Source organism: Lissotriton vulgaris, chromosome 1_1, assembly GCF_964263255.1.
Source record: "Lissotriton vulgaris chromosome 1_1, aLisVul1.2, whole genome shotgun sequence".
NCBI lineage: Eukaryota > Metazoa > Chordata > Amphibia > Caudata > Salamandridae > Lissotriton > Lissotriton vulgaris.
In genome coordinates, this window is record NC_141685.1 from 999,305,724 (window position 1) to 999,325,456 (window position 19,733).

Here is a 19,733-nt window from a genome sequence, read left to right on the forward strand (position 1 = left end):
GTGAAGGGTCCATGGGTGCGCTTCGGGGTTGCTCGGTAGCAGGTGTGTTCTTCGTCGGGGCTGAGTGCATGGAGGGTGCTGGTGTCGTAGTGCAATCGGGCGTCGTGGCGTCTCCGGGGTCCAGGGGTTCTGGTGCTGGGTGCGGTCCAGGCGCGGACGGGCGCAGACGGGCTTGCCTTTGGCGCGCCACCAGCGCGGCCACGCAGCGGCCTCCATAAAAGGGTCAGAGCTGATTTGCATATCGCCATTGTCTAACCCAGGGTGGTGTGGAGTGCAAAAAAACGATGGATTTGGGCCCAGATCTTTTGACTGGGGGAGTGTGTGACATTGATCCACATTCAGTCCATCACTTGTTGTTTTTGCAATTGCCGCCCTAAGTGCGCTGGGGATGCCCAGACGTGGGTCCCAGGCACTCCACACCACTTGGAGTCAAGCTAGCCGGGCTGATGAGAGGTGTTACCTCGAAACCGGTCCGGTCCTCGGATGCTTGATTCCGTTCTGGGAAGGACATGGCTTTTGTAGTTCGGACTGGACTGTTCCCATGGGGCAACAGGGTCAGAGCTGATTTGCATATCGCCATTGTCTAACCCAGGGTGGTGTGGAGTGCAAAAAAACGATGGATTTGGGCCCAGATCTTTTGACTGGGGGAGTGTGTGACATTGATCCACATTCAGTCCATCACTTGTTGTTTTCGCAATTGCCGCCCTAAGTGCGCTGGGGATGCCCAGACGTGGGTCCCAGGCACTCCACACCACTTGGAGTCAAGCTAGCCGGGCTGATGAGAGGTGTTACCTCGAAACCGGTCCAGTCCTCGGATGCTTGATTCTGTTCTGGGAAGGACATGGCGTTTGTAGTTCGGACTGGACTGTTCCCATGGGGCAACAGGGTCAGAGCTGATTTGCATATCGCCATTGTCTAACCCAGGGTGGTGTGGAGTGCAAAAAAACGATGGATTTGGGCCCAGATCTTTTGACTGGGGGAGTGTGTGACATTGATCCACATTCAGTCCATCACTTGTTGTTTTTCCATAAAAGGGGGCAGGGAGGGAGGAGCAGCTGTGGGCGGGAGCGGGCGGCCTATGGGAGAGCGAGGGGGCGGGGCCACAGGGAAGCAGCGGCAGGAGCGGGGGACAGAGCGGGGTGCTGGCGGAAGAAAAGGTGTCAGGGACTAGTGGAAACAAATATTGGAAGACAGAGGGCAGAAGAAGAAACACTAAACAATACCACTGGGCACAAAGAATGAGAGCAGTAAAAACCAGGTAGACAGCAGGCACTGAGTGGCACGATGGAGAGGCGATCTTACGTCAGCAGGGGGGAAGCACGGATACAGCAGAGGTGCTGTGCGGCGTGGGGAGCGGCCTGACCTGCAAATAGGGTCAAGGGTTTGATAGCATCTAGACAAGTGTGATGGGCCATAATTCCAGTGGCGGCTGCCGCCAATCGAAAATGGTAGGGCAGCATGTGGGGAGCAGGGTGGGGCAGTTTGGAAGTAAAAAATATAAATAAAGTCACTTACCTGCTGCTCCTGCTGCTGGCCGCCTTGTTGATCCTGCTCCTCTCATCCCGGAAGTGGATGGGCCGGAATTCACAGGCTCCCCACCCAAACCAAACGCTGCTCTCATGCTATATCTAGCATGACAGCAGCGCCAGGATTGGTCTGAGCAGCCTTGTTTGCCACTCAGACAGTGCCTGGGAGCCTGTGGTGTTTCTCCAACCCGGATGTGGAGCAAAACTGGGTTGGAGAAACATAAGTGCGCATGTCAGTTTGGCCGGCCTAAGACCTAAGCCCACCACTCCTCCTTGCCATGGCCCAGCCCACCCCTCCCACTCCATCTGCTTCGGACTACAAACATAAGCCGCTCAGACAGAGATAAATAAAACGATAATAAAAAATTTAAAAAATCGTTTTATTTATCATCTGCTGGCATTGGAGCAACGCTCCTCTGCCATTACGGAGGAGCCACCCTAAATAACTCCATATGCTTCTCCTCAAGTACATACTGTTTAGTATCCTATTACAAGGGGTTTGAAACAGCTGTAGAAAGTCTACATTATAAATAAATGCAATGCAAAGCATATTGTAGGAAGCTGACTTTTATGTAGAGTACCAAAAAGAGGTACACTATGTGGAAAGTCCAGAGGACCCTTAGTGTCTTAGAGGGCTTAAATTAGTAATCCTAAATGCTGCCTTTTGTGGTATTGTGGAAGAACGGTTTAGGCTTATCAGAGGGTAGTGTTAAGCATGTGTTAAACACACATAGAGTCAACAAATGAGAACACACTCGAGAAGAAACTCAAGATCAATTTAGAAAAATAACAAGTATTTTATATGTATTTCAACACCAAGAACTTTGTAATTGGATATGTACTTCTCAAGATATCAATTTTTACAGGTAAGTAAAATTGTAGTACAAATGTGTTTTTACTCTGTAATGCTTTCCTATGGAGAAAAAAGCATATACCTCATACAGGTACTTGCAATTGCATTCCGGGAGTCCCCTTTAGGACTTAAGGTGCTAGGAGGCTAAGGTCAAAAGTATCACCAGTAGTTTGGGTTTACCTGCCCTTGAGCGTCCAGGTGCAGAGATGCCGGATGGGTTGGTACCCTTGCGCGATACACAGTAGGGAGCGGGGGCGCACCTAGAGATAGGCTGCAGAGGGGGACGTGGGGTCAAGTCTGGGAGCTCCCATAGGAGGGCTCAATTTGTGAGGGTCCTAAGAGCAAGGTGGCTCAGTCGGTTGTCGTGGACCCGGGCCAGGAAGTTTGGGTACAGAGGGCTTTGTTTGGCTGGGCTTGTGCGTCAAAGGCACTCATGGTTCTCGGTTGGACCTGCAGAGAGGGGGCAAAACAGCACAGCAGGGCCACTACATCAGTCAGTGCTGGCCTCTGAGATGCTAACGTCCCTTGGTCGATCATTTTGGTGTTGGAGTCTGGATTGGACTCAAACAAGCTTTGTTTGCCGCAGAAGGTCCGGTATCCCAGGCATTGGTACAGGACGGCTCTGGTTAGTGCTGGCATCTTCAGACTTGGTGGGAAGACATATCTGACATCCTAAATAATGAGGACCTCCTCCTGGATGGCTGCTGTGTTGGTGGTCCAGGGGAACAGTAGAATGGTGAACCGAACGTGGCTGTTGGTGCCTGCAGGATGCAGAAAAGTGTCTCCTTCACTTCAAGGGAGATGCTGACGGCTTGATAAAGTGATGGAGGCCCTCCGGGGCTTTTGGAGGATGTACAGCTGCAGGACGAGTTGGTATGTTGTGATTGTCCGGACAAGAGTAGGTAAGAAGGCAGAGTTTGGCACCAAAGTCCATTAGCAGTCTGCAGTTATTGCTTCTTCGGTTCTTCTTTGTCCTCTTCTTTCTTCAGTCATATGGATCTGAGTTCCTGGTGGTAGGGGGCGACCTAAATATTGAATTTAGGGGCATTAAGGTGAGTGAAGAGTAGTAGCCAATGGGATACTTACCCTTGGGGTCACTACACCCCCTATATGACCACTTCCTGTTGGGAGTGGGCATAACCCTCTCCCAGAGTTCCAAATTCCACCAAAATCAAGATGGTAGAATAATTCTTTCATGGTTGGGACACATCAGGCAGCCCACCTTAGGGGTGTGACAGGCATGGTAGTGCATCATGCCTCCTAGCATAGCTAATTTCCCATCAGTCCTGGTGCCAAATGGCCCTTAGGGTAAGGGGTGGCATCTCCCATGTGTGGCGGAAGCTGGGGTTGCATATCAAAGGTGACAGGGCTTTGAAGTCCCCGGCCTTTGTATGCAGATTCACTAGCAATCCTTCTGGAAGAGGTGTGAACACCTTCCTCCGGAGCAGCATTTTTCCTGGCCTTACCTGCAGGGGGTCAGAATCATGTCTCTGGTGGGAGGGTGAACGATACCAGTCAGCCAGCACACTAAGAGGCTGGTGGGTTTTTAGGGGGCATCGCTAACATTCCCTCTGGGTGCATATCTTAATGAATCCCCTACTGGCATCAGTATGGATTTATTAAGACAAGGTATTTGATATCAAACACCACATGTTTCGGTGAAACCATCATGTTGCTTCCCTGTTCAGTGGTACTATCTAGCACTTGAACTAGACAGCACAGGGCCATATCTGCTCATGCAGATATGTCCTCACATGTAACATATTGCACCCTGACTTAGGCCTGCTGTAGGGGTGACTTACTTGTATATCTCATGCAGTATCTGTGGGCATGGCGCAATGGCTGTGTACCATGTTGTTTTCAATTTGCCTGTACCATTACACGCAGCCTGCATGAGTATGGTGGTGGGTCTCTTAGGGTGGCACAATAAATGCTGCAGCCCTTAGGGACCCTCTTTAGTTCACATGTCCTAGGTACCAGGGGGACCATTTACTAGGGGCTTACAGATGTGCTAAAGGCCTTGTCAACTGAGTACAATTGAACAGTTCCCTTGTTTTAGGGAAATAGCATTGGCACTGGGGGCCTGGTTGGCAGGAACCCAGTGCATTTCAGTCAAAATTGCATCAAATACCAGGCAAGAAATGGGAGTGACCATGCCAAAAAGGGGCACTTTCCTACACTTACGACAGAATGTATAAACCATGCTAGAGAAGAACAAATGATTTACCTTCATTGTTGGTTGTCTGGCATTAGTATCTATTGCAACTGGAATCTAAAATGTCTCTACAAGGTCATTCTTTGAGCAGTCTATGGATTATATTTTGCCCAAATGTCTTCTAGGTACAGAAACAAGAGGCCAGAAGCTTAAACTATCTTGTACGCCTGCTTGATAGAAGGAATATTTATTCAAGCATTTGAGATTTGGAACTACCCGCCTTGCTCGCTGCTTCTGTGTGAGACAAAGTAGGACATGGATCACTGAACACCATTCTTTCTTCTGTTTGGTGAGGTATTACAAGACATAGACCAGATATAGACCATGGAACCCCATGATGTGTGCAGCTTCGTGTAAAGAAACAGTATAAAAACAACTGGTGCCACCTCTTCAGCTGCCTCATGAGGTACAGTAGAGCACAGACAACCCACGCTGTGACTTCTCTTGATTAGTGAGGTAAAGCCTAAAATCCAAGGGAATCATGGCTTCAGCTGCTCGCCCACATAAAGAGAGGACAACAAGCACAAACAGCGTGCCTTGCATTGCTAAGCAGCGTGAGACAGAGCAAGAAGCACTCTTTTCTTTGACATACTACAGGACAAGAAGCACTAACATACCTTCAGCTGCTCAGTGACATTAGAAAGGACAACAAGCATTGACATTATGAATCTTGCTACTACTCATTGATGGATGATAGGACAAGAAGCACTGTGAATTTGCCTTAAACTGCCGGGCGGTGGAAAACTTACCAAAAGGAACCATCTGTATGCCTTCTGTTACTCACTGGTGAATGTTAAAGCAAGAAGTAATAGCATTATCTCCTCTTCTGTTAACTGATGTGTGATAGAAGCCCTGCCCGTATACCGTAAGCTGCCTGGAAATGTAAGTCATACCGAGAACTCTCCGCATGCCTTCTGCTGCTCAGGGATGAAAGTCAAGACAAGAAGTACTAACAATAAGTCTTCTACTGCTGCGTAGCGGAGTAAGTTGAGACACGAAGCACACAAAGCAAGCAGTCATCTACGGACTGATGTAAAACAAGACAAGAAGCACTACTTCAAGAAGCACAAGCTCCTTTTGGAGCTCATTGGTGGAAGACATGACAAACACTCCAACAGTACATGTCAGTTAATTGATCTAAGACATTGTGTCAGACAAGATGAGAAGCACTACCAGTATGCCCTCTGTGATCAATGATGTACGCAGGAAAGAAGCACGACATGTGTGCCTGTAGCTGCACAGTAAATAATACAGCAAAACAAATCCTGACACCATGCTTTTTGCTGCTAATATTGCTTTTGTAGAAGATCAATCCTGAAGCAAAAAAGATTCTGCTGCCAAGTAGATATATACATGATCCTTTGCCTTATGCTGATAGGCCAAGCTAATGCCACAAGATGCAACAACTAAACTGCAGAATGATCAAACTATGTCCAGGAGGAGCATCAGTTTGGTCAAACTCTTCTATGTTCAGATATCCCTATATATTTTTGATTAAAGGCAGTACTTCAGGTGCACTGTTGACTGAAAGCTGGAATGGCTTCACCTTTTTGGCTCTTTCATCTCACGGATGCCATACTGCTGTTGCAGAATGGAAAACTAATTGATGATAAATTATATGGAAATATGAGTTATTTTCAGCACTCACTCTGGGAAGCTCTTGCAGATTACTTCATCTAAGAGCTGAGTGAGTTCTCATTCTCATACAATAATAACTACATAGTCAATACTCTCTTCTTGAGCTGATCTCACATACATTTCATCTTCCTCTTAGTTTGGAACCTTGAATTTGATTATTTTTTTTCTTCAATTCTTGTCCTGGGAATACATCTTTACTCCGTGAATTTATTCTGGAAATTGAATCATCTCCCTCTTGAACATGCATGCCATCCCTCTTTCCAAATTTCTAATGTCGGGAAGGTATGCTGTCACCGCATTGTACCTTTGCATTTCTTGAGGGGGTCGCTAGAGCTCTTCCCATAGCCAGGAGGGCATTTGTAAATGCAGCCGATAGAAGTATTGATGCACTTTTCATGAGAACAACCGAATGTGGTGCTCTTTTCACCCTCATCAATGCCTGAAATGAAAAGAAGTACAGAGATGACTATTCCACTCTGTCAGTATTATTTAACTCTGTTTCAGAAAAACAAGCCGCTGGTGAGAAAAAATGGATTCCTTGAATTTACATTAAAATGTGACTGTGTTACATTAATCTAAAAAGTGGATGTCCACAGTAAAATTAGGAGTCCAATTCCAAGCAAGATTTGCAGGATATCCATAAGAGGTACATTTACAATAAATCAAAATGTGAATCTTTTAGATAGTCAGTGGTCTTCTTGATAATCTCGCATGGATTAGCTGTCCTAAGACTAGGATGGAAAGCCCTCTTCTGAAAAGATGAGGGAGTTCTTGGCATATCACAGGTCAGACTAAGCCCGAATGAGAGTCTGCAAGATGACTTCACGAAAGAATTACTTCTATGTGGTGAGAGCAACAAGAAGAAACAGTGACAATACTCCGCGGCCAAGTGAAGTGACGCACATAACCTTGAGGAACAGATGGCTGTGGTTCATACAGAGAAATCTATTGACTTTTTAAAAAAGGTCAAAGAAAGTTGTGTCTTTGAACATGCATTGGTGATTCAGACTTTAAGTATCCGAGTTGAGAAAGGCCACCACCCTCGTATAGGTGATCTCCATGCATGTGTTCTGGTGCAAAAACTAGTAAATGTAAATGTCGTATACTTGTAAAGCGCACAGCTACCCCAGCAAAGGGGCGTCCCGGAGCTGTATACCACTGGGGAACCCATCCTGGCTTTCCCTGTGAGATGGTCCCTCCTGGGCATCTCCAAGGTGAAGACAAGCATCCCCGGCGCTGATGGGGCCGTTAGTAGAGATTAAGCAAGCTATTGCCCAGAGTTGCTGAGTGGGACCCATGGTTGGAGTAGGCACCGAGGCGAGAATTATCAAGTCCGCTGACCATGGATCAAGACCCTGCCACGTCGGGAATCGAACCCTGGTACCGGGCTGACCTCTGCTTCCGGGTCTGCCGCCTCTAACCAGTGAGCCACACCACTCCACTAGTGAGAGTATTTACAATTTCCAGTTGGAGATGGTTGATACACATGTTCATAAGTAGGTTAAGTAAGTCAGTGATTGGAGATTACTAGGGCCAGATTTACAAGCCCCTTGCGCCACTTTTGCGTCAATTTTCCCATGTTAAAAATGCCGCAAAAGTGGCGCAAGGGCCTTGTAAATAAGCCCCCTAGTCTTTTCCTCAGGCATGTATGATTCTACTTTGCACTGACAACCTATGAGCTGACCAGACATGCAGTGCATGCACGGGCAAAGACATTGTATTCATTCATTATGCGCTTACCGTGTATTGATCTTTCGTGCAGAGCATAGCAATGCTAATATGTGCAGAGTGTGATTTTTATCTCATCTGCCCAAAGTCAAATTCTTTGGGTGTGAATTAGCTCTTCCTTAGCACTAAAAGATCTGAACTACTGCCAGTTGGTAACCCAAGTGCATGTTATTCAAACATTCCTAATAGCAGCTACTTGTGGAATTACTATCTACTTGCTAGCAACATACCTGTGAAAAATACATAAAGAGTAACATTTGGAATCAATTTTTTTTTCAAAACATTGTGCAAGAGATTTACTCAATCTCGGTGAGCAGTAACACCCAGGAACAGCACCAGTGCTCTTTTATTGAGCTGCCATTAATGGGAAAAGGCTGGATTTTGTTCATTTTCTAGATATCAAGAAAGAATAAGTACCATATTTCATCAGTGACAAGCCTTCAAAGCATAACTGAAAGATCATTTAATCTCACCTAACATCAGAAGATAAATAAAATGCGTCGAAGTGGCACAAATACAGGGAAATTTAAATTACTCGCAAATACTTACAACTCAACTAAGAGCATACCGTATTTTCCGGCGTATAAGACGACTTTTTAACCCCTTCAAATGTTTTCAAAAGTCGGGGGTCGTCTTATACGCCGGACACTAAATTTTGATGAGTGGAAGCAACGCTCCACCGGCGTGGAACCCTCCAATATGACCTGGGCTCTACTCGCGCGCTCCACTCCCACGTTTACCGGTTACATTAAACTAAAATTGCACATGATTTAGTGCACAGTTACTCACCGGTGCAGTCCCGTAGTGCTGTAGTGCCGATGGGAGAGGGTCCACGGGGCATTTCAGTATTCTTACTGCGTCTTCATCCTAGAGACACAGCGGTGTATGCGCTGATCTGGCGCCATAATCCTCACGTTTCACGTTCATCGGAAGTAGAGGAGCGTCACTAGCGCTCAGTTCATGGACATGGAAAGGGGACTTCAGAAGGTTCCAGCCGGCGGAAGTGGGGGTCGTCTTATACGGCGAGTATAGGACGAAACCTACATTTCATCATGAAAAGTAGGGGGTCGTCTTATACGCCGGGTCGTCCTATACGCCGGAAAATACGGTAATTGGAAGAGAGCAGATAGAAATTCTCTCATACAATAAAAGCAAACACTACAAGAACAACGTAGAATTCATGCTCTTTAAATGGTGAACCTGGCCGACAGAACATAAATCAGTGAGCAGGTGGCAACATCTGTGGCTTAAAAAGTATCCGAGATTAAAAAATGCACATACTTTTGATATTTTTCTAAAAATCCATATTGCCAAGTTTGTTCTTGTAGAGATACGATTAACAAGCTGATAAACAACAAAACATATTTGAAATAAATCGAAAAGCTAAGGGATGTATTTAAATTTAAACAGTGCGACATGAGACCAGGCAAACTACTCTCTTTGTTGTCATCGAAGTGCAGTCTCAAGCAGTTGACTACTTTGCAGGGTATTTTTACTAATGATCTGGTGATGGATGCTTCCCTCTGCTTCTAGCGCCAAGAGACCTTATGGTGATCGTGCGCTCTACAAGTGACCTATGACATAACATACTTTCAGGAACAACTGATTGAGACACTCTGACAGATATAAAACATGGGTATAAAGGAGTGAAATAAGCTGAAAATCCATTTCAAATCCTAATATTGTAATATCAATACACAGTAAGGACTACCCTTTTGGATATTACGAAAGTATCTGAAGATAAATAAAATTTAAATGCGCAATATGCGTGATGCACACAAGTCCTATCAACACTATAACACACTTTTATTATGTCTTTCTCTGGAACCTTAATCAGACATGCTATTGTGGCATAAAATGAGGTTTTACAGACATGGGTAGCATTACTTGTGATATTGTCTTAAATTCTGATGCAGATAGAGGGCCAAGCAGTATGCCCTGTGTTGACTATTTCGCTTTAACATGCATGTCTACTAGCTACCATTAATTACTCTTTCTACTATGTAAGAGTGATGCTATAAAACGTTACAAAGATGAGTTTGATTGCTCGTTGTGCACCAGACGCTTTACTACCACTCACCATAAAGATTGTAGGAAAATTAGGATCAATCACTGGCTGTAGCACTGGTTGTAGCACAAAAAGAGAGATATTGAAATTTGTGCCCATCACAAAAAGGAGAACAAATCTAAAAATGTAATGCATACAAGATTTCATCAATAATGATGTTGTAGACGCAGGTCTCTGTGTTTGACACCCTGTGCTTGTTTCTGTGTGCCAATGTGTGGAGATAGGACAGGGTTACACATTTCACCTAATCTGAACCCTCGTTCTCCCTACTGCTACCACTCTCTCTATAGGCCATCTATCCTGTATTTAGTGCTCCAGTGGCTAATCTGTGATACTACAGTCACAGCACCCTCTTCTTTGCCCCTACTCAGCTTCTCTTGGGTGGATTTGGAGTTCTTCGACCCATTTGACATTTTTAGGTTCCCTAAAAATTTATTGACACCATGTTCAGGAAAGGGGGCTAAGCCAAGGCAGGACATTCAAGCTGGGAGATGCCAAGTGAGGGTCTCCTGCAGATGACCCTCACTTGCTATCTTCCAGTTTGACTGTCAAGCTGGGTAAGAAAGGAGCTCTTTCTTACCCAGCTCTTCCACCCAGACTAAAGTGAATCCCGGAAAAGGTGGTTCCTAGCGACTGCTAGTGAATGCACCAAACTCCACTCCCTATTTTTTTTAAAAGAGCTGAAGAGACTTTTGAGTTTAATAGACAAGGCAACTCTGTCGTGTTTCTAATTGTAGGGGTAATAGCTTGAGGTGGTTAAGTATATAGATTGGAATTGCATTTTCTCTAAAGTGGAAGATCAGTTTTTAGCTGCTGCCAGAATGCCCCACTTATGGAGAATGTACATATCTCCATAGAAGAAACATCCTGGTTCTTGCACTGTTGATCAAAAGGAGGAGGAATGAGAACAGCTTGCCTAGCCAGACTTCTTGAGACACATGGAGTTGCCCTGTGGTGTCAAAATTCAAGATGAATCTTCTTGACTTAGGTGCCAGAGTGAGTGAAGTGCCTTCTTGTGGCCAGACACTCTCTGCTCTTAAATCCTGACTACAATGGGCTACCTTAGAGAGATGGCAGATGCCAACGTACCCACTGTATGCGCAGCAGCAAGGAGAAAAGAAACAACATAGACCCTAAGTCCCAATGAGAATTGTTATGTAAGTGAAATCTCGAAAAAAACGTTTTTTTCCCAAATCTCTATAAAGGTGAGATCACACCAGAAAATACCCCAGAGTGATATTGCCAATGAACCCTTGAGATCTGGCCATAAGCAGAGAATAATTATGCACTGAATGAGTAAGAGTTTCAAAAATCCCACCATCACGGTGAGGGTTTGTGTCAGGGGTCTCATGGTAGTGTTTTAAAACGGACTCTGTTGTGCACTTGTGGCCATTGTACGGTAACCAGAGCAGGGGACATTGTTCCCTCACTGTAGATGTACCAAAAACCAAGTAGCAGTTTTATGCTCTCTTAAATGTTGTCTTCGAGTAGCTGGAGGGCTACTCTGTATAACTTAACCAGGGCACTGCAGGAGAAAATAGTAACTATTAATCAAACAATAAAGGTAGTGCACTTAACTGGAAAAACCCAACCTACATGATGAAAAAACTATGTTCATAAATAGCAGCAAATAACTACAAATTTTTGCAACCACTATCCCTTCTCTTTTCAACCACTACTCTCGCTCTCTTCCTACGGTGGTAAATAGACTTGAACATACAAATGCACATTCGTGTGGTATGTTTTATGAGCCCTTTTTTTACTGAGGATTGTAACGTGTGTCAGGGGAAGCCGCAAAGAAGACTGAAGCAAAGAAAGCTTGCCTGAGGACTAAGCTGAGCATTCTTCAAAACAGGAACAACCCTTAGAACACTGGGACCCAAACAACCAAGAAAGCCAAGGGAGATCATTTCTCCACCACAGAAATTCTTGAGGCGAAGATCCTACAGTTAAGTGGTCCCATGAAACCCATTACTGCTCACTTCAGTTTTCCATTTAAGACTTTGACACTAATAATTTCTCTGCCACCCTCTTCTAAGTTTGGCTGAAGCCCTTCTGCCCCATCTCAAGAGCTTTAGTTCTGTGACCAGATTTTCCACTGATAGCTTCAATATCAAGGTTTTACTTGCTGGAGAGAACTTTGACATTGAAATGTTCGATGTGGAGATGCCTTTCAACAATCAGGTGGCTGGGGGATCATGAAGGCCACCATTACATCTATATTTGTGGATGAAGTTTAATTCTGCACCGTCTGCAATTCTTCCAGGCAAAGAAAGAAAGTGTGATGATATTATTGATAAAGAAGTGGGTCAGATTTCAGATACCCCCCTCAGGGGAGCATATTGCCTCTTCTAGGCTTTTTTTTATGATGGAATCTGGGACCCACTGGAGCAGGAGGCAGAAGCGAAGGCTTAACCCCTTCCATGCTGATGACAGAACGGTTCCGTCATCAGCATCGGTTGAGCTGTGCTGATGACGGAACCGTTCAGCACAGTCATTGGCACGAGGCCACCATGAAAGGCTCTTCCCGGCTTGTTTTAATAACAGAACTCCAAAGCACAAAAGAGGATCATTGACCCTTTAAGAGAGTGGGCTTGGAAAAGATAAATGCATTTTCTAACATGCAGTACAGATCTTCCGAGAGGTGCTTTTTCCACGTGCGGATCAATGCACTCTCTAGAGACAGTTGTATTCAGATCGCAAGCTTCATGGATTACCTTTATTGACAGTAGGACTCTTCCAAATTATTACCAGTGACTTACAAGTGCATGATTCTTCAGTGTCGTTTTTAAATTCCTTTTTTCCAGATACTGGCCGGTATCCGTCCAAACATTGGCAGTGGTAGCTCCCTTCTGTGTTCTGGCACTTAGCATTGGATCCACAGATCTTCTGCGAGCCTGATGTACACTCATTAATATCTGCAATGACAAAGAGCGGACAATACATTCTAGGCCGGTTATGAAAAGCTTTAGCACCTTAACCTCTTGGATGTGACAGGCAGGGACCTATATTAGGCTGGGATGTCCAAACTTTGTGCTAGGCCTCGCCCTACAGCTGCAAGTGGACAATGACATATCTGGGTGCAGCAGCGACAACTATGGGTGGATCAGAATGGGACAACCGTTGACGTCACTGACCAATACACCAGTCTCCATTTCAGATGCAACTGGTCAAAGTAAGGTCTATCTCTGTGGCTATAGTGCCATTCTCTCTTAGTAGAGAATATACAGTAAGATGGTTGAAGAATGAACATAATGCAACAAGACCTCTGCTCTGTTCCCCGGAATCTGCAAGCGCAATAGTTGTGATTTATGTTTTGATAGACCATCTGAGCTGTATCTTGAACATCATGTCTAAAAGGTATAATGCCTGCTCTATTTAACTTCAGTTCTGTAATCCAGGTTATCATGCGCTCTTTGCATAACTGCATGTTACAGATTTTCGGTTAGCGCTCTGATCTTCACTCAATATGGCCTGTTTTTTCTCTTGCCAATGGCGACTCTGTAGTTATTGTACAGACACACTTTACAGTACATTGCAAATGTATTTTTTTGGTTTACTTATAACTTTAGAGCTCTTGGACAAATCTGTATGAATATTACGACTCATCTATCGCAACTGCCTTAGTTTTGGTATGCCATGTTTCTTGCAGATCTGTACAGGAAAAAAGAAAATTAAGGGGTATGTTGATATATTCTCCATTTTAACACCAGTAGGACATTTTGTAATTTGCTACAGAAATAAATGGTGAGCAGTCAGATTTACACCACGCCTGGCATAAGTGTAGAAAGAAGAGATGGAAAGGGCTGCTGTAGACCGTGATTTATTTTGTTTCTGCCAACTTGGAATTTGCAAATTCAACCAAATGTGCAAATTGTGTAGCGTAATTTTTTTTTATCAATAAGAATATTAAAATCACCTACGTTTGGTCAGGTGGGAGAACCTAATACTGCTTGGTCTATAAAGGGATAGTTTGCATTAAGACATTTACTAGGTTAGGCAGGCGATAGATCAGTAAGAAGGAGAGTGATTGTTCTGGGAGATGGAACAGCTAAACTACCGGGCTTTAATCCCTCCTTCATTTAAGATAGAAGAGGTAGTACACAGCCAAAGGGCGCCTACCGAGGGGGCAGTCCACCCATGTCACGGTCCTATGTCTAACCGCTAATGTTGCTTTAAAAAAAAAAAAATCATAAATTTACACACAAAAAACAGTTGAAATAAAATTATGGCTAATGTAGTGGAAATACTGTAACAAACACATGAGAACAACACCTATGAAATTCACTGGAAAAAACATTGTTAATGTGAAATTATGGTTCCATAGCAAAACCTGAAAACCCCTAAAATTCACCAGTAACAGGCCGCTGCACAAACCATAATTTGCTTTTCCACTTCCATTAACTCTCTTTGATGTACAAGCCTTCAACTTTGAGGAACAAGACAGTTATGATGTTGAGAGTCATCAATACTGAAAGGCCATGACACCAAATGATGTTGATGTCATTAACCCCTTCGCAGTGGGGGTAATTCCCCCGCTGTGCTGGGGGGCGGGGAGGCGCACACAGCGCCCCGGTGCTGATGACGAGCTGAGCTTGTCATCAGCCACAATGCTCGTGTGCTGATGCCGAGCTGAGCTCGTCACGGCCACGCCCGTTCTTTAGAACGCTCAGCACAGCGGGGGAGTTAGCCCCGCGTGTGAGCGTTCTAACGGCCATGACGAGCCCAGCTCATCATCAGCACACGAGCACCGTGGCTGATTGCGACCTGAGCTCGTCATCAGCATGGGAGGGGTTAAGTTCTTGACTTCATAAGACCCCTGCCTTCAGAAGAGCCATTTCCTTCTACAAGTTCCTCTCCTCACGAAGTATCCTTCTAGGCATCAGAATGGTTCGGAAAAGCTTTTCACAAGCAATATTACCGCAGCACCGCCTGGTGGTGCCATATGGCTGTAGGTGCAATTCCAGAGTTAGGGGCTGATAATGACTAGGGCTCCCGGTTTTATGGTATTTCTTTTTTTGACAGTTCCGTCTGTATTTATCCATATTTATTTTTTGTCAACTTTATCTGCATTTATCTATATTTATTATGGGTTTTATGAAGGAAATAAAGCTGAAACTGGTATATTTCCACATTTATAAAAAACATTATTATGCAGTCGTGCTTGAATGCCTTCCATGTTTCAGTGATATAAACACTAACAGAAGATAAATCAATGTACTTATATGAAAATATGCACATTTCAGTATCAGTCTTGTGCATATATACTGCTGTTTAAGCCTCTTTACTAAAATTACTTTTTTTTAACCCCTTTACCTATCAACCTACATAGTTATTGGCCTAGCAGTCATGGCAAAACGTATTTAAAATCACTAAAAAAGCACCCAATTTCAATTTTTGTCGACTTTTTAAAAATAAATATAACCAAGAAAATAAATACATTTCTGTCTGTATTTATCTGTAAAAATCAGTATAAACGGAAAACATTGAGCCTTAATTATGATGTACGTGGGTCTGACACCTACGGCACGTTGCTATCAGACCCACCGACATCTGCCCTTGCATTAAGATGCGGTGGGTGGAGGCATAGGGTGGAGGGACCGTCCGCGGATCTTCCAGGCCCAAGGAGCCCATTGGTGCGTCAGAAAGACAACATAATCCCTTAATGAGGGCGGTTTCGCCATGTGGATTATGATGTTGGTTTCCGACAGCCATTCCATGTTGGCCTTTCCAACATGGAAAGGCTGTCAGAAAGTGACATTGGGGGCCCCTAGCAGGGCCTTCTTTCCCCTGGCCCTCCGCTATGGGGCCTGACATTCCTGCACCCTGTGGCAAGCACTTCATGGTGCCTGCCAGACGATGCAGGGATGTTGCTAACATCCATTTCACTATGGCAGCTTGTGCTGCAGGCCTTTTCCGCCCACAGCACAAGCTGCCATAATGAAATGCATGTTCCGCATCCAAATTGGGATGTGGTTACCGCCACTGTTTGAAATGGAAAAATAGAAGTGCAGGCACTCTTTAACAGAGTACCTGCTTGTTTCTGAAAAGTGCTGGTACACTCCAATGAAAAGTATTGCATTTCTCTTGAGAAGTGCCGGTACTCTCCCTCTCAAAATAAACTGGTCCCTTTAAAGCACTGGTTACCGCTGACCTATGATCGGGTGTCCGCCCGACATTGCAATAAGCCCCTCAATGTCTATGTAAATAATGAACCCTCGTTATGAGGTCCGCTTGAAAAGTGACACATAGTTTATACCTAACCAGGAATTATGATACTGAGGAATATGGTAATACGCAGGCACTTTATCCCTCTCATGCTGAGACCTTTCTTCACAGATTAACTTGGCCTGCTTTTCACAGAGAAAATGTAAAGTGAAACACCTGAAGGTGAGGTTTACTAGAAAAAGATTTGCTTTATAGAGACATTTTTTTTTTCTGGGGGTGTTCTTGGATCATGCCCAAAGGCAGAGATATTCAACATTTAGATGCTCTTGAGGGAGTACTAACTGCTCTTATTGGTGAGTAGTTTTTACACTTCAGCCCTGGTGTGAACCTGGGCTTCTATGGGAATTCACAAGGGCATATAATCGAGCCCCTTATCGCCGCTTTAGAGGCAGTTTCTTGCTGCTAAAGCGGCGTTAATTTTAACGCCGTTCTTGATAATATAATACCCAATGGCAGCCTGTGCCGATGTTGTCGCGAGATAATCAACTTCCGGTACACGTTTCTATTCCGCCGCTTTTCTTTTTTCAAGGGGACTGCAAACACATGCCTCTCGTTATCAGGAGAGGCTACACTCGCATTGAAATCCCTAGATTTGTGGAATGACCATACTGACCTTTCGCCCCATATCCATTCCTCATACTGAGCCTTAAAATAGACAATTAAATAAGCCCTGTGCTATCTGGAGGGCACTCTCTTTGCTTGCATGCCCCCAACTAGGAAATAAGCTGCCACTCTATCTTTAAACCATTCACTTTCACTTTGCTTTCAGAAAAGGTTTAAGTTCGTTTTATTCTGTTAGTTCTCCTCTTCTGCGTTTAGAATTTTATTAGGAGCTGGTATTTTGAATTATAATAATCAGATTGCCCTGTAGTGCCTCGATGCCATATGGGTGAATGTGCATGTTATAAAAAGATCTTCCAAGCACTCTTACCGTCACACGAGCCATCTTTTAACCCTTTGAAGGGAGTGTTCAGTCCGGAATAAGAGAACCCTGATTTGCAGGTACAGGAGGTGTTGACGGGCGGCGTCTCATGACACAAAGAGTTCTTCGGACACACGGTGCCGTCTTTGCAAGTTACGTGTGGTGCTGTGAATGGAAATGTATAGCAGATAATTGGTGTTGAGGTTTCTTGGAATACTTACAGAAAAACGTGCTTTACAAGAAGTTCAATGTACAGGTTTTGTGATCTGTTTCAAGAGAATGAACAACATGATGCCTCACTTTAAGCCACTGTTTGCTTCCAGTACACAGTATGGGTGCTCCATAAGACACCACTTCTAGTCTGCTGGTGACCAAAGCAGTGTTAGGGGGTTGATTCTTGAAAGAAACTGATTCCAGAGTAGTGTGGTGTGACCAGCCTCTCCCTTGGATGTGTGAGTGATGCCTCAAAGGCCTCAAACTGCTAATGGGCTGTTTGCTGTGAGTCGCAAGCCTCCTGCTTCGTGAATGAGGCAGGCACTGCATACCACTCCTAGGAAAAAGTTGCCAACAGCAAAACACCATCTCAGGATTTGAAATCTTAATGCATTGCCAATGTGGCATCTGTTGCTCTGGCCCTTTAATGGACAGGGGTCACAATGTCAGAAGCAGCACAAGGAGATCCTGATAATGGGGAGCTCATGCAGGTGTCCTTGGGTTCTGTTGAACACTTTGAAGGAGTAGCCCCCAAGTAAGAAAGAAAAACACAGACCTCTTCCAAACAACTACTGCAGACTCAGTTGGTGATCCTGCTTGGGTTCTCTCGCACAGGCGTCTCCAAGTAGCTCTCCGCCTCATTGCGAGTAGCTGTCCTGTGTGCAGCCCTGCTTCCTACAATTGAAACTTTTCTTTGGTTGAATCATTATTTGTATGCCAAAATTAAAAAGCATGCATTTGAGATGAAAATGTGTGTTTTTCAGAACCCAAAAGCTGTTGTTTGGAGAAAAATGTATGAATTTTAAAAAAGTATTTAAAGCTATTTTTGGAATTAAAGAGATGTATTACTCCCAAGATTACTTTGGTGCCCGGGTGCGCTGCTAAGGCTGTTATGTATTATCCATGTAGAGGGGAATACATACTACTGGTAACCCTGTCTAATGCACTGATGTGATCACTGCAGACAGTCTTGTTTGAGGTGGCCACTTCTATATCACTAATATTGGTAGCTCGGGGTAATTTTTATTGAACATTAGTAGCTCTTGTGACAGAAAAGGTTGGAAAGCCCTGCTCTAGCATATGGAAGAAATCTTTCACCAAAGAAGGGCAATTTCAGGGTAAATTAAATGCACAGGTAACAAGCATTCAGCAACTAAAGTGACTGCCCACAAGATATTTGGATCAACTTCGCAAGGGAACAAAAACCCTGCTTGTCCTTTGGATCAATTTCACAGGGGAACAAATACAGCAGCTCCACTTCTTAACGGGCCAGCGACCTGCTGCCACAGACTAGGGTGTCACAGTAGGGGAGGTTAGCTTGGCGTGGGGTCTCAGCACAATATACATAACCCAGGATTAGAAGTATAACACTTACCATTACATAGGACAAAGCATCAAATCACACTTTTGCATCCACTCTTAAGAGTGATGAAGGGGAAAGGGTGGGATCTATGCCTATGAGTGACGGTCATCTGAATTCACGCAGGGATGGCTCCTCTGACGCCCGCAACCATGACACTTAAAGCATCACTGGCCTGCAGTGGATACTGCCATAGACCACAATGGAAATTAAGGGCTTTAGAACAGTATGCCCTGCTCGTGTGTCACAGTTCTTAAAGTTGATTTGCTGTCTGGCTTCCGTCTCCTGCTTCAGAGAGAGGCAGTTTATAAAGAAAACAGTGGTTCCTGTGGTATAGTAAATGTACGGTACAAAGTCAGTACATAGCATAATAGCAATTACAGTAAGAGAGGGATTGAGAAGGGATGTCAAAAGGAGAAGCAAGGCTCAAAATACCAAGTTTTTATACCATCATAGTCTTTGTATTTCAAAACAAGAATTTCATCAGTTATCTACATTCGCACACATAGTATTTAGGAAAAAGTGCAGTGTGTCCCATGTGTTTTGTGAGAACCAAAGGGTAATTGAGTGACAGTAAGTGAATATATACAGGTTTCTGCTGGGGGTATTTACAAGGAAAAAGGAAAATGACCATGAGCAAAATTACAAACAATAATTATACAGTAGCTATCTTCAGTCATAGCCACTGTTTGTGTGGTTCATTTCCTATGGTATCGACGGCGTTTCGACCCGTGAGATGGGGGGTCTTATCAGGACTAATCATTGCTGGACATCTAAGGGAATGGAAACAGTCAGTGAGGGCATGTTACTATGTATCTGACGTTAAGGTATAAGAGGACCGCTAGGATTGTAGAATTACCTTATGGTGTGCCTGATTTCCAAAAAACACAACCCATGCATTATAGAAGAACGTTAAAGTTACATAGAGTGGACCCGGCCGGGTACTGTGGCATGGTGGAGGGAGAGAAACCGAGGAGGTAAG

General features: G+C 44.4%; 1 protein-coding gene across 2 annotated transcripts in view; it reads right to left on the minus strand.

Moving 5' to 3' along the window:
• Positions 1 to 19,733, minus strand: part of ADGRE5 (adhesion G protein-coupled receptor E5) — a 168,742-nt gene that overhangs the window by 64,893 nt on the left and 84,116 nt on the right. The window contains exons 3-5 of one of the 2 annotated variants that reach the window (XM_086961097.1): positions 17,188 to 17,343; positions 12,791 to 12,946; positions 6,537 to 6,671 (exon numbers count right to left, since the gene is read on the minus strand). In XM_086961097.1, the coding sequence (XP_086817223.1) occupies positions 6,537 to 6,671; positions 12,791 to 12,946; positions 17,188 to 17,343 (447 nt within the window). The remainder of the gene's footprint in view (positions 1 to 6,536; positions 6,672 to 12,790; positions 12,947 to 17,187; positions 17,344 to 19,733) is intronic. The other variant, XM_086961088.1, reaches the window with a different exon arrangement.